Source organism: Prinia subflava, chromosome 26 (genome assembly GCF_021018805.1).
Source record: "Prinia subflava isolate CZ2003 ecotype Zambia chromosome 26, Cam_Psub_1.2, whole genome shotgun sequence".
NCBI lineage: Eukaryota > Metazoa > Chordata > Aves > Passeriformes > Cisticolidae > Prinia > Prinia subflava.
The window spans coordinates 1,864,400-1,891,203 of NC_086272.1; the positions used below are offsets into that span (position 1 = coordinate 1,864,400).

Here is a 26,804-nt window from a genome sequence, read left to right on the forward strand (position 1 = left end):
GCAAAAACGGACTAGAAAACGTGGGATATATCATCATTATCAGAGTCTTTTTCAATTATAGAGAGGACGGTTGGCACATGTCATCTTGGATAACACGGAAGCCCTGCAATGCCAAATACCATCTGGCATTGTCCACAGTGCATTTAAATTGAGATGGGAAACATCGTTTAAGGGTCTTGAAACCTTCCCTGTGTATAGGGATGAGAATAACACCAGGTTTCCAGACCTGATTATGGATAAATAGAGTTGTAAGAACATGAGTGAGATATGTAAAACCTCTGCTCCAGGGTCAGATGGGATTAGTTTGGGTTATCTTACTAAAATAGACCCTAAGTTTTCCCAGTTGACTGAGATCTGCTCCTGAACCCTGACACAGCAGTGGATGAACAGGGCTATGCCCTGACCCTAGAACATCTCTGTGGTGAGGGACAATGGATACCAGTGCAGGCTTCTGCCATTTCTGTCCCAGCCCTAGAAATCCTTAAAGAATTAGCAGGGAAGGCTTTTTTCAGTCTGCAGCCACATGGCCCCCTTCCACCTTCCACACAAATTCAACAAGGGCCATTGGAATCCTTCGTAGACCTTGTAGAGAGGCTCACACAAGCTTCATTGAAACTCAAGTTAGAACATGCCAGGGAGGGAATACTAGAGGAGATTGCCTTTATTAATGCAAATGATTCCTGCCGTGCTGCAATCCTCAGTCTCCCTCTAGACCCCCCTTGGACCTTAAAGGAGTATGTTACAGGTCTGCCAAGTGAAGGTTCCTTTCATGGCCCCTCCGCCAAGACATCATCTGAGACAAATGCCCCAGAATCATCCCCTGAAGGCTGCAGCTGCTAACACCATCACCACAGATTTATCTTCTTGGCCTGCCAACGTTCCGTTGCCTTGCCGGACATCCTTTTGGCGTCCTCCAGACAAACCGTGCATGCTATGTGGACAGTCCGGACACTGGATGTCTGACTGTCCACTCAAGAAGGAGTTTGAGGACTTTAAAAACCAGAAGGACAGGTGTAGCAGGATAACGTATTATGGAATGAAGTTTGAGCTATCCCAAACTGGGCCTAAGGTTTGGGCCTGCTGGGCCTCAGTTCCAGGCCTGTGTTGAAGCAGATAAGCTTGTGGCACAGTTAGAATTTAGGTTAAGGTGTGTGCATGCATTAGATAGGACAGTTAGAGCAGAAGTATGGGAGCTACCTTAAGCTGAGATCGTTCACGTTTTTGTTCACGCTGAATGCCAAGTAGAATGCACCTGCAATTGTAAATTATTTCAAACCGTATATAATCGGGCATTTCAAGAATAAAGAGAATATATGATCTGACCATATTGGTTGTACTCTGCGTTGCTGTGTCCAGCCTCCATTAATAGAGCCCTGGCAATACCATGGCGCCCAGATCCAGGGACTCTCGTTTTGCATAGATGCCATTTGCTTAGATGCAGAATTTTAATACACTTGAATATGGATTGTTTGGGGTTTTTTGCTTAGATGCAGAATTTTGAATTTTTATTTTTTCATTTAAATACAGATTTTGCTTGAATATGGTGAAAACTCTGCACTTGTGTCTGCACTGTGTGCAAAGTTTGCACCGAATATCCAAACCGGCCACATGGCAACTTCCACTGCCACTTCTGGAAACTTGGACCCGGTCCAGTCCGACGTTCCCACACTGTCACAGCTGGCAACGGTGCAGCCTGCCACCCATACACAGGCAGCCCATTGCCCCCTGCCAGAATCTGACTCAGACGGAGACAGTTCTGAACCCGACGTTCGTCGTGCACCACAGCCGCAAGAAAAGGTATGGCATTCAGATGAATTACAACAAATAATAACTAAACTCGCCGAGCTTTCTAATCACCAGAGCCAGCTTGAGCAGCAAGCAGTTGTGGCATCCAGAATTTCTCCGCAAAAAATGCAAAATCTATCGGCTTTGTCTTCCTGACAACCTGACCAGGCATTGCCACCAGCTGCACAGCAGATGGCACTGCCTGCCACCCAACAAGAGCCGATTCAAAAGTGTTGGCCTGGTGTTCTACAAGAAGCTGTTTTAGATGGTGATTTTAAAGCTGACAATTCCATTGTTTGCCCAGTCACCATCAAACAAAACCAGGCTAGGTGGGAACCCCACGAGTGGAAAGTGTTAAATTCAGCCAAGCAAACAGGTATTAGGTCCGAAGCAGCCAAGAATATAATACAATACATTTTTACTGCCGATCTCCTTTGGCCAGCACACTGTTCCAGCATTGCATCTTTACTATTGACACCCTCAGTTTCTTATTTTTGAGAGGGAATGGAGATATTTAGCCACCGAAGAAGCAAACAGACATCAAATACTGGGAGATCCATTTTATGGAATCCAACCAGCTATGTTAACAGGGCAAGGACCATACGCTACAACTAATGTACAACTGACATTTCCAATTGAAATCCACCAGCTGTCTCAGGCATTGGCCCACAAGGCTTTGCTACTGGTTCCAGACAAGAAAAAACCTGCATCATATGCAAATGTTAAGCAAGGAGCCACCGAGGCATATGGTCAGTTCATCGATCGCTTGTCTGCAGCTTTAAAAGATGCCCAAGATTTACCCACAGAAGTGCAGGAACATCTATTTCGGTCTCTTGCTTTTGAAAATGCCAACGCGCACACCAGGACTGTGTTAGCTTCCCTTCCTCAAGGCTGTGCAGTTGATGAGATGTTAGTAAGAGCAACCAGAGCGGAACAGAACAACCAAACAGCAGCATTCACAGCAGCTGTGCAGAATGCAATGCAGCAACAGGGACATATCATTGCAGCTGCACTGACCAGAAGAAATATCAGCCATTCCAGCAACAACAGACCAGCATCTGGCATTGTTTGCTTCCGCTGTGGTGATACAGGCCATTTCAAACGAGCCTGTCAAAAGACTGTGTGGTGTCACAAATGTAATGCAGACACTCATGCCACTGAAGCTTGTAGGAAGCAGGGAAACTTCAAAACCAGCGCGCTAAGGCAGCGCACCAAGACACAAATCAACGCCTTGACTCACAAGACCCCGAAAGTGGTTTCCGAGTTAAGAACAGGCCTGCCACATGGGGAAGTCTTGGTGTGGATGTAACAACAACAGAAGTTACCTTACAAGACAAAGAAGTAACCCTGATTCCCACCAATGTATATGGACTAACGTACAGCACAATCTCTTTAGCTGGAGGTTTGTTGCTGGGAAGATCCTCCACAGGCAAACAGGGTGTGATTGTGATTCCAGGAGACATCGATGCAGATTACACCAGACAAGTGAAAATAATGGCTTATGCCTTGCAGCCACCTGTGACCATTCCAAAAGGGAGCAGAATTGCTCAAATTATCCCATCTGAAAACATTTTGCCACATTGTCAAAGGCCAAGAGAACCAGCTGAAAAAGAGAGAGGAGATGGAAGCTTTGGATCAACTGGCCACGATGTCCTTCTTACAATAAGCCTGAAAGATCACCCGCGCATCACAGTGAAGTTACATCACGGTAACCAGATCATCACTCTATCACCAATTCTCGACACAGGCGCAGACATTTCCATCATCAATCAAATGTACTGGCCATCTGATTTGCCTTTGCAGTCTCTCTACACCCTTGTTGTAGGAGTGGGCGGAATGAGTGTTCCCTCAATGAGCGCAGACCCTATCAGCATTATCTTTAAAGACAATCAAGTCATCGTAACTCAACTCCACGTTATGTTTTTACCCGAAAAACTTCGAGGATTGCTAGGCAGAGACGTGCTTTCTCAACTGGGCATGGTTCTAACCACTGACCAGCATTTTCTTTGATGGCCACTGCAGAGCAGCCACTCATTCTGAAAATCACCTGGTTGACTGAAACTTCTGTATGGGTCGAGCAGTGGCCAATGACAGAAGAAAGGCTGCAAATTACTAAACAATTGGTACAAGACCAACTTGAAGCTGGTCACATTCGGCCCTCAGTGAGTCTGTGGAACACACCAATTTTTGTTATCCCTAAAAAATCAGGAAAACGGAGATTGTTACATGATCTCCGCAAAGTCAATGAACAAATGCAGGCAATGGGCGCTTTGCAGCCTGGCCTGCTAGCACCAACTATGATACCTCAAGGGTGGAACATCTTATCATCAATTTAAAAGACTGCTTCTTCACCATCCCGCTTCATCCGCAAGACACTCAATGTTTTGTCTTCACCGTGCCATCTGTCAACAGAGCAGCCCCAGCACAACAATATGAATGGACCATATTGCCCCAGGCGGGGAGAAACTCACCGACCGTGTGTCAGTTGTTTGTTGATTTGGCCTTGCAACCAATTCGCCAGCATTTTTCCAGTGAATGATTTATCATTATGTTGATGACATTCTTATTGCCACCAAACAACACTTGGCAGAAACAGATTTAAACTGGTTGATTGCACAATTGAAACATCGTAGACTGACTGTAGCCCCAGAAAAATACATCGGTCAGATCCTTGGAAATATTTAGGCTGGCTGATCACAAATGCACAAATTCACCCACAGAAGATCACTTTACACACCACCATTTCCACCCTGCATGACGCCCAGAGACTTTTTGGAGACCTGCAGTGGGTTCATACCATTGTAGGAATCACCAGTGATGATTTACAACCATTTTTACTGTGGCTTCATGGTGGTGATGCCAGCAGCCCCCGAAAGTGCACCCCCGAACAGCAAAGAGCTTTGGTTCAGGTATCAGAAAAGTTACAACGTGGTTGGAGTTGTCGCCATATAGAGCATCTTCCACTATCACTTTTACTTTCCAACGCTGATGCCTGTCCATTTGCCATTGTCTTTCAATGGCCAAAGAAAAAGGGGCAACACCAATCAAGGTTTGGTTCAACAGCAAGTGTGTTGGAATGGGTGTTTTTACCTGTGCAGCCAAAGAGCCGTGTCATGACCAGAACAGATGCTCTTGCTGCATTGATAAAAAAGGGCAGAGGTGGAATTGTAGAGATAGATGGAAAGGAACCAGCAGATACCAACGTTCCTGTGAGAAGTGAAGATTTAGAGTGGAAGCTGAGACATTCTGTCACAATGCAAGAAGCATTGTTGGGTTTTACAGGTGTGGTTCACAATCAGCAGCCAAAAGGCCCAATGTGGACTCTAGTCACACGCCACCAGTGGCTAGAGAGTCCTTTGTGTTCCTTGACACCAGTTAAAGGAAGAACAGTTGTTACTGATGCCAGTTGAAAAACAAGAAGGGCTCTGTGTGTGTGCCAACAGCAAGGAGAAGGGATGCAACATTTACTAAAGAGTGAAGCAGGAGACAGTCTGCAAACCCTTCAACTGAGGCCAGTGTGTTGAGCTTTGCAAACCTGGAACAACGAACCTCTCAATGTTGTTTCGGACTCTTTATATGTGGTTGGAGTCGTGCAAAGAATTGAGGATGCACTCATCAGGACCACCCAGAATCAGCGCCGTGGAGAACTGCTTTTGCAATTAAGAAGTGTACTGAAACAGCATCAGCATGCCTTTTGTGTCATGCACATTCGCAGCCATCAGTGCGACAGCGATTTAGGAGAAGGCAACGCACGAGCAGATGCTGCAGTCAGTTGCGTTGCCCATATCCCTCCAGAAAACAAATTTGTGAGGGCTCGTGACTACCATGAGAATTTTCATCAAAATGCTAGGGCTCTGCGCTGACAATTCCAGATTTCCCTGAATGATGCACAAGGGATTGTGCATACCTGCCCTCAATGTAGTCATCATGGGCCTGGCCTTGGCCTGGGCCCCCAACCCAAGGGGAATGAAAGCTTTAGAATTGTGGCAGATGGATGTAACTCGTGTTCCAGAATTTGGAAGACTGAAATATGTCCATGTCACTGTTGATACCTATTCTAAATTTATCAGGGCCACAGCGCAGTCCAGCAAGAGAGCTTTGAGTGTCTTTGCTGAAAGACACCTGACCATTTGTTTTGCAGTGATGGGAGTGCCTGTAGAAATTAAGACCGACAATGGACCAGCCTATGTTGGTCAGCAAGTTGCTAGATTTATGCAAAAGTGGGGAGTCAAGCGTACCACCAGAATCCCTCACTCTCCCACTGGTCAAGCCATCGTAGAAAGAGCTAATCGGACGCTGAAAGAATATCTAGCAAAGAAAAAACAGAATGATGAAACTGACGTAACTAGTTGATTATCCAAGCTACTGTTCACTTTAAACTATTTGTGCCTAGCAGAAGAGCCTGCAGTTGTCACACATGACCATGCAGTGAAAGAAGGAAGACCACAAGCGATTCCAGGGCTTTATGTATATCACAAAAATATGCCAACGGGCGAATGGCAGGGACGGAGTGCTGTGTTGTTTTATGCCCGTGGTTATCTGTGTGTTTCCACAGGAGAAGCAGGACCTGTTTGGGTGCCGAGCTGATTTACCCATGCATGTCCACAGTCAGAGATATCAGATAACAGTGATAACCACAGTGACAGCAGTGACTTACCTGGAGAACCTTGTGAAGACCCTGAGACTGCTGAAAATTGACTTTTGAATTAGAAAAGATAGTTATACAGTTACAGTTATAAGATTAAGTTTAGTGATAAGTCATTTTTAGTATTTAAGATTAAGTAATAGGCAGGTGCTGTTTGTTTTGCTTTTCTATGAGAGACAACCAAAACGATGAATAGAATGTTAAGTATTGAAATGTTTGTTTTAGTTAGTGCCTTAATAGAAAGAGGATCAGGAATGCTTGAGATTGACCCAAGACAAAATATGTGGGTCACTTGGGCCAATCGGAGTAAACAAGATTCATTTTGCATTTTACACCATCAAATCCTTTTCAGACTTGCTTGACTGGAGTCCCAGTAGACTCCATGACAGAGTTCAGAACCTGGTCTCAAATCAAAATTAATCCAAAGAGTGTTTTGGGAATGCAAGCTGTTGCCATTGCACAGAATCTTAAAGTTGCTAGTACTGAGCCCCAAGAACTCAATCATCTTTTGGGTTCTGTGCCAGGGAATTACTGTTTGATCTTTGGGCATTTTATCATGAATTCAAGTTTGTTAATTGTAGACAAATGGCAACTGAAAAATGGCAACACTTGGTTGTCTCCCCAGTCCCCATTGTACTATAATTATACCGAGTACTGCAATAATTGGACTGAGTCTGTGATGCCACTGAAAGGTGTTGCAAGAAAATGACCGCCAGGGATTTTTCTCATTTGTGGAGATAGAGCCTGGTCTGCAGTGCCTCAAGAAGCTATAGGAGGTCCATGTTATTTTGGTAAATTAACATTGTTTGTTCCTAGCATTCATCAGGTTTTAGGGTTGTCTAGAAAGACCCGACGAGTCAAACGCAGTATGTCTCAACTAAGCCCCAAATGTAAAGATCGAGTTGAGTTTTGGCAACCTGCAGCTGTAACATCGGCATCATTCTTTGCCCCAGGAGTTGCTTCAGCGCAAGCTCTCACGCAATTGAAAAACTTAGCCTGCTGGACAGGAAAACAAATTAATATAACATCTAATCTACTAAGTGAGCTTGCCAAAGATGTTCATGACATTTGTCATGCAGTCCTCCAAAACAGAGCAGGAATCGACTTCCTCCTTGTAGCACAAGGGCATGGAAGTGAAGAATTTGAGGGCATGTGCTGCATGAATTTATCAGACCATTCTCAATCGATTTACAAGCAGCTGTCACAGCTGAAAGATAATATGAGAAAACTTGTAGTGGTAGACACTCCATTTGACAAATGGCTCGCATCATGGGGTTTTACCAGGTGGATCAAGGATTTGATCAGTTTTGCTATAGTGATTCTCATTGCTATTATAGTCATCTTAATTATCGTGCCTTGCTTGTTATGATGTATGCAAAAATTAGTCAGCCGTGCCTTAAGGGCAGTTTGGATAGCTCAAAAAAAAAAAAAGAGGGAATTGTAACTGGATTTCTTCGAGATCACGGGCATGATGTGCTGTGGGAAGAAATTTGAGCTATCCCAAACTACGCCTCAGATTTGGGCCTGTGTAGAAGTAGATAAGCTTGTGGCACAGTTAGAAATTAGGTTAAGGTGTGTGTATGGACCAGATGGAACACTTAAAGAGTAGAATCACGGTAGCTGCTTTAAACTAAGATTGTTTCCATTTTTGTTCACGCTGAATGCCAAGTAGACTGCACCTGCAAATGTAAATTATTTCACACTGTATAAAACCAGCCATTTTCAAGAATAAAGAGGAGAACGTATGATCTGGCCATATTGGTTGTACTGTGCGTTGCTCTGTCCAGCCCCCATTAATAGAGCCCTGGCTATAGATATATCCCATTCCCTACCATCCACAAGTCCCCAGGAAGATTAAAAGATATAATGGGCTGCTAAAAGCTATGGTCAGGGCATTAGGTAATGGGACATGGAAGCACTGGGATGCAAACTTGGCAGAAGCCGCTTGGCTAGTCAATACTAGGGAATCTGCTAACTGCCCTGGTCCCACCCAAACTAAGCCCTTAGACACTGTGGAAGGAAACAGGGTTTCTGCATTGCACATAGGGAAGAGGGTGGGGAAGTCAGTGTGGATTTCTTCCTCCATGGGAAAAGGCAAACCCATTCATGGGATTGTCTTTGCCCAAAGGACCTGGGGGTGCTTAGTGGGTGATTCCGGAGGATGGGGAGACCCGATGTGTTGCCCTGGTGTTTGAGATTTTTTTAAAGCCTTCTACTTGCTTATAAGATGGAGTCAGTTCTTTAGTTACTGTGCAATATTAAGGGTCAGTTTTTCACTTTCTCACACTTAAGAACATAAACAACCTTTCTTGTTTTTGTTCACTGTCCTTTGTTTACATATTTCCAGCCTGAAAATAATGTTGGTTGACCGCTGGTCTGGCCAGTGGGGTGAAGGGGTAGTAACCCCAGAAGCCAATCTGCTACCAGACCCACAAAATTGTAGAAGGAAAAGAAATGAACAGGCTGGCCCCCTTTTTGATGGGGAGCAGCTTTTCACTGAAGACCTCTGCCTCCGTGTTGTTGATTTTGCGTTCCGGGCAACACCGGTGTGTACTTCAAAGAGATTTAACCTTGAGGTAAGAATAACTTATAGTGTAAGTTGTATGTTACAGGAGGTAAAGTAGCAGGAGGGACATGAACTGACAAAGAATGAATTTTGGCAAGGAGCAAGAAAAAGGCAATGATGAACAGGGATGACGCCACTGCCCAACCATCAAGTGTATTTCTCCTGTCCTGACCCCATCTCCTGCTGGAATGGAGACCACCCGGAGGGATGTGAAAGGACAGGCGATACTAGTTAATAAAAAGTATGATTGGTCTAGAGAAGGCTTAAGGATTCTAGTAATGAGAGTATATAGACTATATGGGATCCCAGCATGACACAAATGGTATGGAATAAGGGGTGGAGATTGTACTGGGTCTGACCAAAGTAAAGTTCATACTCTTTACAGTGCTGTGCTTTGCATTGGTAGCTGGACAGCTGTTGATAACAGACCAGTGGCTTGGCTACTGCCAAGCAGCACTGCTCCTCTGACATTCCTTTCCACATCAAAGGGGATGGGAGTGGGCAAGATCCTGGCAGGGGACACAACCAGGCCAGCTGACCCAAAATAGCCAAAAAGAATATTCCATACCACATGACATCAACTCAGATATATAAGCTAAGGGACAGAGGAGGAAAGGAGATATTTGTGAGTTTTCAGTGTTTGCCGTCTGGAGGAACTCTTACAACGTGCTGAAGGCCTGCTTCCCAGGAAGTGTCTGAACATGGCTGCTGATAGGAAGTAGAGACTGACTTTTTTTTTTCTCTTTAGCTGTTGTGCACACAAATCTTCACTTCTTTCTTTCTCTTCTGCAATAAAACTGCCTTATCTCATCCTGCTGGTTGTGCTTCATCTTATTCTCTGCCCTGTCCCATTGGGAAAGGGAGTGATGGAGTGACTGAGTGAGCACTTAGCACCCAGACAAGGTCAACCCACTACAGCAAGGATAATATCAACATTTTCACAAACAAATTCAGGACCTCACCAATGCAGGAGGTATCAAGTTTGTGGGCTTTCCCATTGGAGTGCTGGCAAAGTAGTTCTACAGAAGCAATGAGCTCATAGGTCTCTCCAAAACAAGGAAGAGGAAAACTGCCCCAGCCCTGGCCTCCAGAGCGCTCTTTACCTCAGTTGATAGTGTTCATATCAAGCAAGGCTGTCTCAGATGCGTAGAGTCATTATTGTTTATGCAAATTAAAAACAAAGAAGGAAAGTTAAAAGCTGGATGGTACATAAGGACAGTGGGAATGACAGATTTCTTCCAAGCATGTAGTGTTGCATTTCACCCACATTTGAGACTAAATTCTACTGATTTGGACCAAGGTGGATGGGCCACCTATACTTAGCCCAGAAAAGGAACATAGATGAAAATATATGTTCAATAAATTGCCAAATGCCTCATCATCTAATTAGTGGCGTGAATGAATGAATCAACGACTGAATGAGATTCCCACAGTCCCTATCCACTATCCAGTGAAACCACAGCCAAGGGCAGGGCCTTGGCAGAACCAGCAAGGAAAGAAGACCCTGTCAAGCCTGGTGCACTCTCAACAGTGTGGGATGACCCCCTGCTGGTGTCCCAGCTGTTGGTAAAATACCACTACTCTGACCATTTTGGTGAGCAGACCTGGCCTCCAGGGTAGAGGAGGGAAGGCCTCCCATGCCAGCAGCAGCCAGACCATGTCTGAGACCCCAGTGGGTAGACCTGGCCTTCTGTGACCAGGCTTGGCATGCTGGGGACACGGGGTACAGCTGGTCCCCTGCTCCAGTGGGGTGAGGTGGCCTCTCATCCCAGCAGAGAGAGAGCAGACCTGCTTTCTGTGACCAGACTTGGCCAGTGTGGGATGTAGAAAACGAGTTCCAAGTATAAGTTCCTACATTTCCAGGGTGATTGGGTTGGTGACCAGTTAATTGCTGGTCATCTTGTTCTCATGTTCCCTCCTGTTTGTTCAACTCCTTGTATTGCCTCTGCTGTTCCCAAAGATGGCACCTGTGACCATGAAGATGGAAGTGACATCCAAGCCTTCATGCAAATTAAGAGACATTTAGCACCATTAAAAGGAAGAAAGCCCTAGGAAGATGAGCCAACATGTATTTAGAGAAATTAGATCACAGTTTTTGCTGAGGAAGGAATAGGACTATCCCTCAGTTCCAGTTTGTAATCTTTATAGCCCCACCTTGTGTTCAAAAGAGCAACACTAGAGGAAAGACCCTGGACCTGGAGCAGGCAAAGTGCCTTCCTGTGCACTCCCGTGAGGACAGAAGTCCCAGCTCTGCCGGCAGACAAAGCTGAACCCCTCCTCCTCCTCCGTGTCACCACCGGGAGCGGCGGCAGTGCACGCGACCCCTCGGGCCCCCGCTCGAGCTGACCCTTAATGAAGGGGTTCAGAGGAGCTGCTCTCCTGCCCTCGTTCATTTCAGCTGGGGCCTCATCCGGGATCAGCCACACCCAAAGAGGACTGAGGATGGGACAGGCACCCACCCTACCGGGCCTCCAGGCACAGCTGGATACACCTGGACCAAGGGACGGCTGGAGAGCGGCGACACGCAGGAGCACCGGACTGTTGGGAGCCCAGGGCATCCCTCTGGTCTCCCTGGAGGGTCAGGGACCCTGTCAAAGGGGTCTGCGACCCAGGCAGGGGGTTTGGAACATGTACAGGGGTTCTGGGATCTGTACAGGGGGGTTGTAGACCTTGGCACAGAGCCCAGAGAGACATGATCTTTGACTTCAGTCCATGGGAGAGACTACCTACATTGCAGGAAGAATTAAAAGTCACCAGGGTGTGAAGTAGATAGCAGTTAGTTTATCCCTGGGGGTGAATGTATTTTGGATGTGTGGGCTTGAGAAGAAAAAATGGAGGATTTGGGATGTGGTCCTGTCCTCCTGCTTCTTCTTCTTGTCCGACATTTCTGCTGTGAAGGTGGCACGTTTGGATAGGGTCAAAGCAGATATGACCTGTCTAAGCATAGGTGTTGGGTATTGGTGATTGATTGTAAATAATGGAAACGCAATATGTAGTATAAGAGGTCAAGACCCTCCCAGGCAGGAGGAGTCCATGTGTGATCCTGCTGCTGCACGGAGCTCCTCAGGGCACGAGAAGAGCTGGAGAGATAAGACCTAATAAACAAAGAGCAAGACCTTGAAAAACTAAAAACCTGAAGACTCCGTGTTTTTCTTTGCATCCTGCTGGCGATGCCTGAAAGGGCAGAGACATTTTACCACCCTGACCTCAGGGGGTTAAACCTGAGACTGGACTGGTGAGTGAGACCGGTGGTGGGAGTAGGAGGCGAGTGAGGTGTGAGTGAGACGGGGGCCGGCAGCTCAGACCCCAAAGCGACTGTGGACCCCTTACTACCGCGGTTCTGGGCTCCTGAGGGGGCTGGCTGGGAATGGGGGGAAGCATCACCGCGGGGCCTGACCAGAGAGAGGCTCGGGACACAGTTCTGTGTTCAGCAGAGCAGGGCAGGAAGAGAACTTTATTTACAAAAACCCACTCTTATACCTTTCCTATGAGGCCTGTGGATTGGAGGATGGAATTCCACCTCTCAATCCACATTTGTCAAGCCAACTGTCAATCACCTTTCTCCTCCCACCTAGAAATATGTAAACAATGAAAGACAGATAGCAAAACATGGCCAGTGTTTACATTAACGAGCGCGAGAAACTGCACGTTTCTCCTTCAACATGAACGCTTGGCAAACCAGGAAAAAACCTCATGGCAACAGGGAAGTGAGAGGAAATAAGGAGTACTTGAGGTGCCTCCAAGGGGGATAAAGAGGGGCGCCCACTGGGTGTGTGGAGGTAACTAGAGAGTGAGTGACACACAGAAAAAGGGGGAGGCCCCTCTCTCAGGGCTTAGCGGCCCAGGCCCTTGCAGAGTGCAAAGAGCCTTGGTGTAGAGGGGGTGGTGTAAGCTTACAGGGTGTCCCCAGGCGCTGCTGGCACCAGGGTCCACGAGGAGCCCGGTCCCCTGGGTCACACCAGATGTGCCGTAAGTGTTGTGTTGGTGCAGTCCTGGGAGGGGGCCGTAAACCTGCCCAGAGCACAGGGGTGGGGGGCCAGGGATCGGGCAAGAAGGAAAGAACAGTGGGACCTGAAGTCAAAAATAATTGGAGAAGAATGCATCGTGAGGGCAGAGGAAGAGTGTAAGACCTCAGTAGGAAAAACAGCTTGTAAAAGATATTTAATAACAAAAACTTTAGGCCCTAAGTACATTCCCCAAGAACCCAGTCATTACTGGTCCTTTGAGAAGAAAGAGAAAGGGTGCATCTGTCATGAGGGTATGGGCTGCATGAACGTGCTGATAAAGAGATAAATCCCTTTTGGGGAGTAAAGAGAAGTGTCCAAATATTGGGAATGTCCACCAGAAACAAGCGGTACCTTTTGGGAGGCTCCTGAACAATTCTTTTGGATCTGCAGAAATACAGCTTACACCAAACTGCCAGGGGACTGGGCTGGGAGTTGCACCATAGGAATTATTAAACCTGCCTTCTTCTTACTCATAAAGAAATCAGGATCAAATTGGGGAGTTCCAGGATATTACGACCTGAGAAAGACTAACCAGAAAAAGAGAAGCATAGTTGAGATAGGGGGGACCCAAAAGTGGAAAAGTAAAGTATGGACCCTAGAAGAAATCATTGAAACTTATGGGCCTGTCACCTGGGCTCAAGATGGGTCCTGGGGACACCATACCCCGATTTATATGTTGAATCAGATCATCAGACTCCAAGCAGTACTTGAAAAAGTTTCCAACAGAACAGCCCTCGCCCTTGATCATATATCTATATGGCACCAGCAAAGGGACAGCAGGGACAGGGTGGTGGCACCTGCGAGGGGACAGAAGCAATGGGATGGTGGCACTTGGGAGGACAGTGAGGATGAGGTGGAGGTGCCAGCAGAGGGACGGGGGGACAGGGTGGTGGCACCTGTCAAGGGACAGAGGGGATGGCCCCTGCGGGGGGGATAGTGAGGACGGGGTGGCAGCACCTGCAAGGGGACCGCAGGAACAGGGTAGTGGCACCTACAAGGGGACAGAAGGAATGGGGTGGTGGCAATTGGGGGGGACAGCGAGGAGAAGGTGGTGGCACCTGCGAGGGGACAGTGGGGACAAACACACATGTCCACAAGGCTGGCAGTGTTCTGAGGACACACACGTCTCCCAAGCCTACCTGTGCCCCCAGTGACACAGCTGTCCCCTGTTGTCCCCAGGGCCAGAGCACGGAGCAAGGCCTCCAGCAGGTGGACGCCTTGGTGGCCCGGTACCGTCATGGCTGCCTCTGGTGGGGGCTTCCCTGGCTGCCCGTCCTGCGCCTCTTCCACCCCAGCACCCTCCGGCCACTCCTCAGTGCCTCAGGTAGGACATGGGACACCAGATGGGTCCCCAGGGCCACCCATGAGTGTCACCACACCTGGCACAGAGACCTGGCAGGGCCCAGGCAGTGGCCACCAACCCAATCCCAGCGGTGTCACCACAGCAAGGCCAAATGCCACCCTATAGTGGCCACCAACCTGTCCATGGGATTCCCCAAGGCCACCCAAAGGTGTCACCATGTCCAGCTCTGGTTTTCCCCCAACCCCCATCCTTAGTGGCCATGGGTGCTGGGAGAGGGTCCCCACCCCAGGGTCCCCACCTGAGGGTTAATGGGTGCAGACAGGGTGGCCTCATCCCCAGTGTCCCCACCCAGGGGACCCGATGCCACCCCAGTGAATCCCTGCCCACCCCGTCCTTGTACCCTGCAGCTTTCGTGGTCCCCAAGGACAAAATTTTCTACGGCTTCCTCAAGGCCTGGCTGGGTGAGTGCAGGGGGCTAGGGTGGGGACAGCACCCCTGGGTGCCCTGCAAATGGAGCTGGGTGTCACAGCACCCCTGGGTGGCCCCACAGATGGATCTGGCTGTGTCACAGGGGCAGTGGAGGATGGAAACATCACCCCTGGGTTCCCCCAGGATGGATTTGGGTGTGTCACAGGGGACATGGGAGGTGGGGGACAGGGTCAGACCCCCTGGGTGCCCCCAGGATGGATTCGGGTGTGTCACAAGGGACAGGGGAGGTGGGGGACAGGGTCAGCTCCCCTGGGTGCCCTCGGCGGACCCCGGTGTCCCCTCGCCAGGGGAGGGGCTGCTGCTGAGCGGCGGGCAGCGCTGGGTGCGGCACCGGCGGCTCCTGACGCCCTCCTTCCACGGGGACGTGCTCCGGAATTACCTGGGAATCTTCAACCAGAGCACCCGCGTGCTGCTCGTGAGAGATCCGAGATGGGCACGAGTGCCCCACCTGCACCCCAAATCCTGACCTGCACCCCCAACCCTGACCTGCACCCCAAATCCTGACCTGCACCCCAAATCCTGACCTGCACCCCAAATCCTGAGTCCCGCACCCACAATTCTGTCCTGCACCCACTGCTGCACTCCGAGTCCCGTCCTGTATCCCAAATCCTGTACTGTCCCACACCCCAAACCCAACTCTGCCCCCTCTCCCACCCCTGTCCCACCCCCAAATTCACCCCCTGCCCCCATCCTTTGTCCCTGACCCCCTCCCTGTTCCCTCCCTGACCCAGTCCGTCCCCACAGGCCAAGTGGGAGGCAGCAGCAGCAGCAGCTGGCGGGGGGCCGGTGGAGTTGGAGGTGCTGCAGCCCCTGAGCCTCCTCACCCTGGACACGCTCCAGAAGTGCATCTTGAGCCACGAGAGCCACTGCCAGGAGCGAGTGTCACCTGTCCCCACTGACCATCCTGGTGGCTGTGGTGGCCTCACCATGGTCCCTTCTGACCATCACGGTGACCATATAGGCCCCACCATGGCCCCCACTGGCCATCCTGTGGGCCATGGTGGCCCCGCTGTCATCCCTGTTGGCCATCCTGGTCCCACCATTGCCCCCTGGCCATCCTGCACTTGTCTTCATTGGTCATTCTGGTGGCCCCAATGTCCCCACCATCGTCCCTGTTGGCCATCCTGGTCCCACCATTGTCCCGATTTGGACATCCTGGCCCTGCAATTGTCCCCACTGGTCATTCTGGTGGCCCTAATGTCCCCGCCGTCATCCCTGTTGGCCATCCTGGTCTCACCGTTGCCCCTTGGCCACACCGCAATTGTCCCCATTGGTCATTCTAGTGGCCCAAATGGCCCCAGTGTTGGCCATGCTGGTGGCCACGGTGTCCCCCGCTGTCCCCATTTCCTGCAGACGGCCCAGCGAGTACATCCAGGCCATCCTGGAGCTGAGCTCGTTGGTGGTCCAGCACCAGCTCTGGCCACTCCTCCACCCGTGGTGGCTCTACAGCCTCTCCTCTGACAGCCAGCGCTTCGCCCGTGCCTGCGCCACCGTCCAAGCCTTCACCGCCAACGTGGTGCAGCGCCGGCACCGTGCACTCGCCTCCCTGGGCCACCAGGCCTGGCTGGATGGCCACCTGGGACACAGCATGGACTTCATCGACCTCCTGCTGCTCACCAAGGTGGGGCTGGGATGGTGGCCATGGAGGCCTGAGGGTGGTCAAGAGGGTGGTGGTGGCCATGGGGTGGTGGCCATGGGGCATGAAGGTGGTCAAGAGGGTGGTGGTGGCCATGGAGAGGTAACCATGGGGAGATGGTGGTCAAGAGGATGGTGGTGGCCGTGGAAGGCTTGGTCATAGACCAGTGGCCAGTGGGGTGCTGGTGGCCACAGGGAGGTTGGGCATAGACTGGTGGCCACAGGAGAACAGTGGTGGCCATGGGCAGCATTGACCATAGAGCTGGTGGCTAGTAGGATGGTGGTGCCTGTAGGGTGGTGGCCATGGGGGTAGAGTGGTGGCCATGAGTGGGATTTGGCCATAGACTGGTGGCCCCAGGTGGCCCGGGGCTCATCTCATCCCCACAGGACGAGAACGGCCACACCCTGTCAGATGAGGACACAGCAGCTGAGGCTGACGCCTTCATGTTTGAGGGTGAGCACGAGCTCCCAGGTGCCACTGCAGGGGAGCCACTCCAGTGTCCCCTCACTCTCCCAATGTCCCCACAGGCCACGACACCACGGCCAGTGGCCTGGCATGGCTCTTCTACAACCTGGCCAGCCACCCTGAGCACCAGGAGAGGTGCTGCCAGGAGGTCCAGCAGCTCCTGGCTGGCCAGGACACTGCAGACATTGAATGGTGAGATGTCCCCAGGGCCACCCCTGGCCATATGGCTCTGGGACATGGTGCCACCCCTGCTTGTCCCCAGGGAGGACCTGTCCCAGCTGCCCTTCACCACCATGTGCATCAAGGAGAGCCTTTGGCTGCACCCTCCTGTCACTGCTGTGTCCGGCACTGCACCGAGGACATCCCCCTGTGTGATGGCCGTGTCATCCCCAAGGGTATGGCATGGTCAGGGTGTCCCCAGTGTCACCACCCACCCTCATCTGCTGTCCCTAAAGTGGCCATTCCCATCCCACCAGGGGTCATCTGCCTGATGAGCATCTACGGGACCCACCACAACCCAGACCTCTGGCCCAAGCCCAAGGTGGGGCCACGCTACGAGGTGTCCCTGTCACCATAGTGGTGACAGCTGTGTCCCCTCGGCATGACGGTGTCGGTGTCCCCCCAGGTGTTCAACCCCCTGAGGTTCAGCCCAGAGAACAGCAAGGGACGGTCCCCATCATCCTTCATCCCCTTCTCTGCTGAGCCCAGGTACGCGCTGCAGAGGGGACAGGAGTGTCCCCAAGTGCCACCCCTGTCCCTGGCTGGGTTCACAGGGGGGTGACAGTGACAGTGGGGCCGTGGTGGCAGGAACTGCATCGGGCAGAGCTTTGCCATGGCTGAGATGAAGGTGGTAGTGGCACTGACCCTGGCCCGGTTTGTGCTGCCGAGGGACGCAGCGAGGCCACCCCCGCGCCGCAAGCCCGAGCTGATCCTGCGTGCTGAGGACGGGATCTGGCTGCTGCTGGAGCCACTGGTGGGACTGGCCTGAGGGACATGGGCCACCAGGACATGGGGACACTCTGCAAGGTGTCTGGAGGAAGAGCAGGGAATTAACGGTAGCATGAAGGGGACAGTATCGTGGTGGTGGTGGGGATGTGTTGTCCTTGGTCATGGCAAACCTCATGGCATGGACATGGACACCCACGGACTTGTCCCCTAGGCCACTTGACACCATCCATGGCCACGTCCCTCATGTCCTCATGCATGGCCATACATGCCCATGTCACCATCTGTGTCTGTGACCCCCCCATGCCCAATATCCCCATCCACAGCCATGTCCCCACCCATGTCCATGTCCCAGGCCCCATGCCCACCATGTCCCCATCCATGTCCTACAGTGTCCCCAGCAATGACCCACAATATTTCCATCTGTGTCTTAGATCAAGGTTTTTATTTTTACCCCAGTGTTGGGTGAAAGGATGAAGAACAATGAACAATGAACAACGAAAGAAAATCAAGGTCAAAATAAAAGGATTTACGTGTCCATGCTGGCTGAGTATCCATGTGCTTGGGTGGCTGGAAAGAAACCTTTTTAGAGGAGTTTCCACTCCATTGTCTCCAAAATCTTCATTTTTTGTCCCACTCAGTCACCATTTGGTTCTGGAAGATGCCTGTGGAAGGGTCAGAAAGAATTAGAATCATGGAATGATTTAGGTTGGAAAAGACTCTTAAGACATCCCAGTATTCCTTGATGCTTAGAGAAGAAACAATAGGATGCAAAAGGTGGGATTTCTTGAGGTCAAAAGTAAAAAAATTCACTATCCCAAATGAATTCCTGATGCTGGTCTGCATCCCAATAGATTTTTGTCCTGCTGCGCCCAGGTGCCCCCAGGGGCCCAGGAAGATGTGGAGACCACCAGCCAGCTGTCTTCCCACCATGGATCACCAGGACCGTGGATCCCCAAGGCTCTGCCCAACGGGGCTCACTGGGGATCATCCAATGGGCTCCTCCAACGGGGGATGGAGTTGGAGCAGCGCACAAAGCTCTTCCCGCACGCGGGGCACTTGTAGGGCTTCCCTTCCTGCTGCCTCCATTGCTCTTGGGCCACGGCACAGCTCTGGGAGAAGCTCTTCCCACACTCAAAACGCTGTTAAGGCCTCTCTCCGCTGTGCATCTGCCGGTGGACAATCAGGCTGGACCGGACAGCGAAGCTCTTCCCACACTCCCCACACTCATAGGGCCGTTCCCCAGTGTGAACCCTCTGGTGGACGATCAGGGAGGAGCTCCTAGTGAAGCCCTTCCCACACTCCACACACTCATAGGGCCGTTCCCCAGTGTGGATCCTCTTGTGGCGGATCAGGCTGGTGCAGCATGCAAAGCTCTTCCCACACTCCCCACACTCATAGGGCCGTTCCCCAGTGTGGCTCCTGTGGTGGATGATCAGGCTAGTGCTGGTAGTGAAGCTCTTCCCACATTCCCCACACTCGTAGGGACGTTCCCCAGTGTGGTTCCTCTGGTGGATCATCAGGTGGGAGCTTTGAGTGAAGCTCTTCCCACACTCCCCACACTCATAGGGCCGTTCCCCAGTGTGGACTCTCTGGTGGATCATCAGGCCAGAGGTGTCTCTGAAGCGCTTCCCACATTTCCCACACTCGTAGCGCCGTTCCCCAGTGTGGATCTTCTGGTGCCGGAGCAGGCCAGAGTTTGTGTAGAAACTCTTCCAACATTCCGAGCACTGGTGCAGCTTCTTGCCATTGTGAAGCTGTTCATGCACCACCAGCTCAGAGCTCTGGCCACATCTCTGGCTGCCTTCCTGGCACAGGGTGGGTCCTTCCTCCTCGGAGCACCCTGGCATGGGTTTGGAGCCCCTCCTCGGGCGGGATCTCTGTGCCTTTTCCTCCCCGTTGCATTCCTGTACCATGGGGCCGCTCAAAACAGCCTCTTCCACGAGGTTCTGCTGAGGGGATTTGTCCTCCCTGGCCTCCTTGTCTGGGGGAGGAAGGACAAGGACAGCATGGGATTTGACTCCGTGCCAGAGGGAAGGCCAAGGAGATCCCCCCAGTGCATCCCCGGCAGGACGGCGTCGGCAGCGGGGTTGTCCTGCAGCCGGGGCCAGGCTGGGCTGGGAGATGGAGCAGGAGAGAGGGGCAAAGGGGCACTGACTTCCTCCTCACCTGCCTGGGGGTCCTGGGGCATCCTCCTCTTCCTCACAGCCTTCTCCTCTACCCAGCCAAAGTCTGGCACTGGGAATTCCTGGTGTGGGAAAGACATTCTGTGAGTGCATTGGCTTTGAAGTTCCTGCTGTTCAAGTCCATCTCCAGAAGTCACCGCCTGTCTGGTGTCCATAAAATCCTCCAAAAATCGAGAAGGAGTTCAAAAACACTCTCTCAGGGCTTCCCTGTTTCCAGTGTCCTTCCTTTGGGGTTATGGGGGTCCCTCTTCTCAGAGCTGCTGGGGGGCCCGTGGGTCCTGGGGATCCCCCCTCTCCCGCCTCCTGCTTCGGCTCACTCAGGGGGTTTTGGGGCTGCCAGGGCTCATCCTGCCCTGATTCTGACTCGGCTCCCAGCTGTCCCAGGGTCCCCTTCCTCAGCATTCCCCCACTCCAGCCACTCAGCGCTTCTTCCCCCACTCCCCCACTCCCCGACAACACTTGCAGGCTCGGGGGGCCCGGACCCCCCTCATCTCCAGCCTCCACCACCCCTCCAGGCTGCCGGAGCTGCCCCAGCTCTGCCATCGCCCCGCTCCCCACTCCGGGCCTCCCGCCCTTCATCCCCGCCTCTCCCGGGATCCCCAAAACCAACGTCCCGCCCCGCCGGCACCGCGCGATCGCTTCGTGGGACCCCAAAATCCCCCCAGGGGCAACTACGGCTCAGCTTTGCACTCCTGCAAGATCTGAAAATATCCCCATCTCCTCCCCCAAACCTCCCAGGAACATGCAAAGATATTTGCGGCGCGATTCTGGAATCTCTTAGCTCCCAACGCCATTGCAAAAACCCACCCCCCCAAAAAAAAAAAACAAAACCAAACCCCCAACCTCTCGGGGACCCCCGGACAGATTTGGGGTGAGCTCCCTCTCCCTGGTCACCGGCAATGCTGCGGGGGCCGGAGGTGCGGTGCGCTCTGCGAGCCGCTGGTCGAACTCCGTCGCTCTTTTCCTATTCCGGCTCCTCCTCCTCCTCCACCACCAGCACGACCCCCCTTCCCCCGATTTCCCCGGACCGCGGCCGCTGCAGCACCGGCGTTTGGGTGGGGAGACCCCGCCAGGGATGGGTAGGGGGCTTGGGGACAGTGTGCACCCTTATTATCATTTATTAAAACGCTTAACAGTTTAAGAGGAGTGTGCTTCGTTTCTCTCATTGAACAAGAAGTGTGTGGTAGAGAAATAGGAAAGCGGTGTCAGAGAGAAAAAGCAATGGGAAACACCTCTGGCTTGCAGCTGCCCCCGCAGCGCCCAGCGCTCCCCACTCCCACCCCCCTGTGCCACCCCTGGCAGCCAGGCACCCCCGGGAGCGGAGTTTGGGCTCGGGGGGCAGGGGGACGGCACGGCCGGGTCTGCCCTGGGGGGAGCCCCGAGCCCCCCGCCCATCCCCGGGGGCTCCCGGGGGCTCCCCCTGTTAAAAATAAGACGCTTGACACGGCCAATTTATCAAGCAGCAATTTAATAATTAATTAATTATCATGATAAAGTGTGAGCAAAAGGCAGCGCTGGGTACAGTGGTAGGGGTTTTCCCTTCCAACTGCACACCCATTGCTGGGCTTGCTGGTATTTTATTTGCTATATTCATACATATTCATAAACTTTCTCAGCAGTTTCCATTTCTAGTTTTAACGTCACAATTCAATACCTAACAGCCATAAATCTATAGATTGTCCTGTATAATTCTATAGACCATTGTGATCTATTCCGATATTTCAGTACTCCAGGATGTACTTCCAGGATATGTTTTTCCAGGTGGTGGGATCTGGCTTCCAGATGTGGGGGTCCCATCTCTATTTTCAAGTCCTTCAATCTCCAATAGTGATGTCCAGTTTCTCTCTCCAGGAGCCATAAATCAGTGAGCTGAAGTCATATCTTCATGTCCAGGATGTTTTCCCAGCTTGTGTGAGGCCTGAGCCCCCTCCTTATTTCCTTCTTTTGTCTAAAAAAAACCTTTTTGCACTCTAAAACTACAGTTTAAAATTCTTTAATACAAAGCAAGCTTCTAAAGTTATAATTAAAGGACACATTGCAGAATAGCTTGAGACTTATAATAGATAATTGCAAGCAAAAGATTTATTCAAAAACTTCCTTCTATGCTTTCCTCAGCTGTTTATTAGAACTCATCTTTATAACTGTCCCATTGCTGTGTTCCACAACTACAATTACACAGATTTTCTTCATTTCCCTGACACGAAACATAACTTTGTATTTCACAGTCCCCACTCTGCTTGTATAAATTTTTATTTATCTTACTTATTCGTGTCTGGGTTTCGAATCTGGCCAAAACTTCAGAAACTTTTCCTTCTTTGTCCTTTTTCTTCAATTTCATTATTTTGGATATTTTAGATGTTTTCCCAAAATGGCCAAATTCCCCTGTAGCTATTTCAGGGTCTACTGGCATCACAGCGACCTGCATACCTTGTATTACAGAGTGGATAAGCTGAACAAAGCATGGAATTAAGCAAGGTAAAAACAACAGTCCAGTCAATGAACACAATATTATAAATACTATTTTCTTCCACCAAGCCCCTCTTCCAAACAACTGGTCTCACCATGGAGCTTGAAGGATAGAATTCTATTGTTGAACAGGCATTTGTTTGTTACTTAAATATCCTTCAGGGTTTTGTGGCTACCACCGATTTTAGAGAAATTTGTGGTATACATTTTCCTGCAAGGGGTTTCCCCTACCTTTGTCCCAAAAGCTTTCCCTTTCTTGGCTATGCATTCTTGGCCTATCACTACATTTGTCAATACCCATCCTTCTGTCCGCTCTTCAGGTTTTGTAATTCCTGTTCGCTTCTACTTTAAAATTTGTGCTACTTCTAACCCTTCTCCTCTCTAAGGCTATTGCCCTGTCATTTGGGTCCCACCACAAATCCAGCACTTGGAAATATTTAATTCTATTACAATTCATTGCATTAAATCCATAAAAAATTTCTCCAAAAGTGGAAAGGTCTAACTCTGGCAGCTGTTTCTTTAATTTCTCATACAAATTTGGGGAAGCAACTTTAGATTCAGAGTGGGTTTTCAACCCTTCTACTGCTTTCTGCACTAAATTCTCCCCATATTAAACTCCTCCCCCATCAGTGTATCCCCACATACTTGCTTTGGTAAAACATATATATTCTTCTCTTCTTGGACGTGTCTGGTAATTACAGCCAGCTCCCCCTCTTGCTCCTAAATTCCTTGCCATCCAAAATTCTCTTCCTTGCTCTTCACAAACCCTTAACTGACTTTCATCATAACCACCTTTGTTTATATGGGTGTGACCAACAAAGGATACCGTTGTGACTCCTCTCCATTTCACCGCCTGGTGACACGGGTGACAATTGTCAATTGCCATGGCAATGCTTACACACATGATCAGGTATATAATGAGAGGTCCAGTATGACATGCCTTTCCACCCCTCCAACCTATTGGGTTCCTGCCAACAGTTGGGAATTTCATCTTCTTGGTGGCAAAGGCAGAGGTCAATCTGGTCTTGCCCTCTATTTATTCTTACCTGTGAATTGTTGCCAGGCCCACTGAAGCTTAGCTCTGTGCCACTCCCTTATTTCAATTTGGTATCCATCTGGTATCCAATTGTTGTAATCACACTCAATTCTTTCCAATTTTGCTTTTGCTTCTTCCTGCAGATCGATCCCAGCCCGTGTCCCGTGCAACCAGGTCTCCCACCAATCCTTATCACCTACTTTGATGTATCCTTTCTCTACTGCAGCCCTTAGTGTTCTACCTGTCTCTTTCTCTCTCATCCCTACAACTCCAGCAAAGGGTACTAGGGATCCTTGCCCCCACCAAGTTTGTATACCACAATTTCTGACACTCAATGCACCTGAAACAACCCCAGGGAAAACATTTACAGTTTTGGGTAGGACATTTCACTTTCCTTGGAAGGTTTTGATTCTGAAACCTCAGGTACAAGAGTTTCTGAAACATGCATCAATCCTTTTTAAGTCTTATTTTCAGTTCTCTAGGAGCAGATGAGATTTTCCACTGAAGCTCGGCCGGTGCCTCTGTTGGTGGTCCCACTGGTCCTTTAATCGTGATGTGTGGGTCCAGCCTTTCTCTGCAGTCCAGATGGCTGTATCAGTGGTTAAGGGGTTAAATATGGGCCTTCCCATTTAGAAGATAAGGTCTCCTCTTTGCAGCTTTTAACCAGCACTCAATCACTTGGTTTTATTTTATGTATGCTAAATCCTAGAGAGGTAGATTGAGCCAATATTCCTTTTCTCTCAACTCTAATACATGTTGTCTAATTGTTTGGATATATTTCTGAATAGTCATATCTTCAACTATTACTGATGTTTGGGGTATCTCCTGGGAATATGACATTCCATAAAGCATTTCGTATGCTGATAGCCCAGTATCTGCATTAGGAAGTGTTCTTATATTAAGCAATGCTAAAGGTAAACATTTTTTCAGGACATTCTGGTTTCAGTCATTAATTTGGTTAAATGCTGTTTTATAGTTTGGTCCTTCTTTTCTACCTTCACAGAGCTCTGAGGGTGCCAAGGGGGTATGGTATTCTCAGGAAATACCCATGGCTTGTGTTACCCCTTTGATGACACTAGAGGTAAAATGGGAGCCTTAATCAGAATCACTGGCTCGAATAACCCCAAATCGGGGAATAATTTGTTCTAATAGTATTTTAATTACAAATTTGGCCGTGGCCCTTAAAGCTGGGTAAGCTTCTACCCAGTGAATTAGTTGATCTACTACTACTAACAGATACTTCCACTTACTGACATTTGGAAGCTCAGCATAATCCACCTGAACTCTTTCAAAAGGTCTATAGGCTATTTTCTTACTGCCCCCCCCGCTGAAGTTTGCCTCATTAACTTTTTGTTGACTCTCTGACAAGTAACACGCCTCTGCATTACTTGCTTTGCTATTTCAAAAAAATCCCAATACACCCATTATATTTTAAAAAAATGATCACACAAGGCTCTGGTTCTTCAATGACTATGCTGATGTAATTGGCTCAAAATCTTTTGTGCATAGGCTTTGGACAAAATTTCCCACCTATCTAAGAGTACTCCTTTTCTTTGTTCTTTCTTAGTATCTAATTTCTTTATAGCTTCTTGGGAGCTATAAAATTTTTTTGGACTTCTCTTTGAACTTTTGTTATAATATTCAACTGAATTGTTTCTTTCAATTCAAAAGCTGCCTCTTTTTGCAGCTTGGTCAGCTATGTCATTTCCTCTTGCTAAATAGCTTGTGCTTCTTTGGTGACCTTTTACATGTGTAACAGCTATTTTTTTTTCTGGTCTTTTTCATGATACAAGCACTTTAAGTATTAATTCTTGATAGATCAAACATTTTCTTTGGGTATTGATCAAACTTCTCTCTTTCCAAATCTTCCTAAAAGTATGTACAATTCTAAAAGTATACTTTGTATAAATAGTCTCCACTTTGTCTTTTAACAGTTCTAAAGCCTGGTATAACGCATATAACTCCCGGGCTTGTGCGGGCCAGCTGGAACTTAACCTTTTCCTTTCTACTATCAACATGTTTCCTCCCTTTACAATTGCATATCCTGACCTCTGCTTCCTTTCTAATACTTTGGAGGAGCTATTGATGAAATATTTCTCCCCTTCAGATAATTTAATTTTTTTTTTATTTCAGTTAAATCTGGTCTTACTTTAGTTTGTAATTCAATTAACTCTACAAAATCATGAATCTGTTCTCCAGTTAACTTCTGATATAAAAATTTTGCTTTTTGACTATACTTTTTTATCTACTGCCTACAATACTTTAATAGCTTTACCAGCTGTCTTATCTCTCCCTTTGTTCTGGGAGAAGGTAAGGCAAGTATGCCCGATACTCATTCGGGGTCCAGTTTCTTTGTTCTTTTACTTAACTAATGACCCAAATACTTCATTTGTGCTTCTACAAATTGCAACTTGGACATTGAAGCTTTCAAACCCTTTTTCTCTAAGAAGTTTAATAGCTTAATTGTGGCTTCTTGGGCCCCAGGAACTGATCTAGTTTATCAGACATCCCCATTTCCTTTTTAAGGGCTCTCACATCCCCAGTGGTCAGTGGTACTGATACATATCTAATAGCTGTCCCCTCCACTCCCCCCGTGGTATCTTACTATCAGTACCTTCCTTAATGGATACAACTGGTCCCTTTTGCTCTCATCATCACTGTCCTTGCGCCTTTCTGCCCGAACTGTCTCCCTGCTTCTACGTGCAGGTGCTGAATCTGGAGGACGAGGCAGAGCCACAGGGGCTTGAGGTGCAAGCGGTGCCATAGGGGCTTGGGGTGCTGGGTTAGGCACCTCTGGCGGGGCAGCTGGTTGTGGTAGATAAGGGGGGAGGTTGTGTAAGTGGCCTCATGGATTCTTCTCCTTTTTGGTTTTTAAAGCATACAGGGGAGAAGGCCAGGACTTGTGCCATAAAGCAGCATAATCGCTCTCTTCTTGGTTAATTGGATCCTTTTTATTTACACAGGCATTTAGGGCCTGACAGATCCACCCCTCAGATGACCCGTACATTGGCCAGTACAAATTATCAGGTCGTGTCATTTCTTTAGTCCATTCCATCATACAGTATTTCATCATTTTCTCTTTACTTTTTCCTTTCCTGGATTTACATTCATCCTAAAATTTTAACATTAACCCCAGGGGACTGTCCTGTGGTAAAAAGCTCCCTCCTTTCCCAGTACCTTTAGTACTTCTATTTGCCTGTTGGTTTATACCAACCCCTGGGTCCTTGCCTTGGCATTGACCCACCCTAAGGAACGGGTATTCCCTCACTTGCCTC

General features: G+C 49.4%; 2 protein-coding genes and 1 long non-coding RNA gene across 3 annotated transcripts; 1 reads left to right on the forward strand and 2 right to left on the reverse strand.

Moving 5' to 3' along the window:
* Nucleotides 1-1,608: 1,608 nt before the first annotated feature.
* Nucleotides 1,609-26,295, forward strand: LOC134562183 (cytochrome P450 4F3-like). The gene is given in 17 exon segments (XM_063419606.1): nucleotides 1,609-1,686; nucleotides 1,733-1,797; nucleotides 11,395-11,536; nucleotides 14,183-14,327; nucleotides 14,714-14,767; nucleotides 15,083-15,210; nucleotides 15,540-15,670; nucleotides 16,149-16,416; nucleotides 16,818-16,884; nucleotides 16,959-17,088; nucleotides 17,159-17,229; nucleotides 17,232-17,291; nucleotides 17,373-17,437; nucleotides 17,522-17,604; nucleotides 17,704-17,869; nucleotides 20,493-20,501; nucleotides 26,236-26,295. Coding segments are annotated over 17 exon segments (1,722 nt in total).
* Nucleotides 18,270-20,370, reverse strand: LOC134562139 (uncharacterized). The gene is made up of 2 exons (XR_010083092.1): nucleotides 20,011-20,370; nucleotides 18,270-18,506 (listed from the first exon to the last, which is right to left on the reverse strand). It is a non-coding gene; the product is annotated as an uncharacterized LOC134562139 (long non-coding RNA).
* Nucleotides 18,856-19,810, reverse strand: LOC134562088 (zinc finger protein 239-like). The gene has a single exon (XM_063419547.1). The coding sequence runs from the start codon at nucleotides 19,755-19,757 to the stop codon at nucleotides 18,987-18,989; it is 771 nt and encodes a 256-aa protein (XP_063275617.1). The 5' UTR covers nucleotides 19,758-19,810; the 3' UTR covers nucleotides 18,856-18,986.
* Nucleotides 26,296-26,804: the final 509 nt, after the last annotated feature.

What these genes read in the sequence shown, in the direction of transcription:
- LOC134562088 (XM_063419547.1), bottom strand. Translation starts at nt 19,757, where the DNA reads ATGGTACAGGAATGCAACGGGGAGGAAAAGGCACAGAGATCCCGCCCG.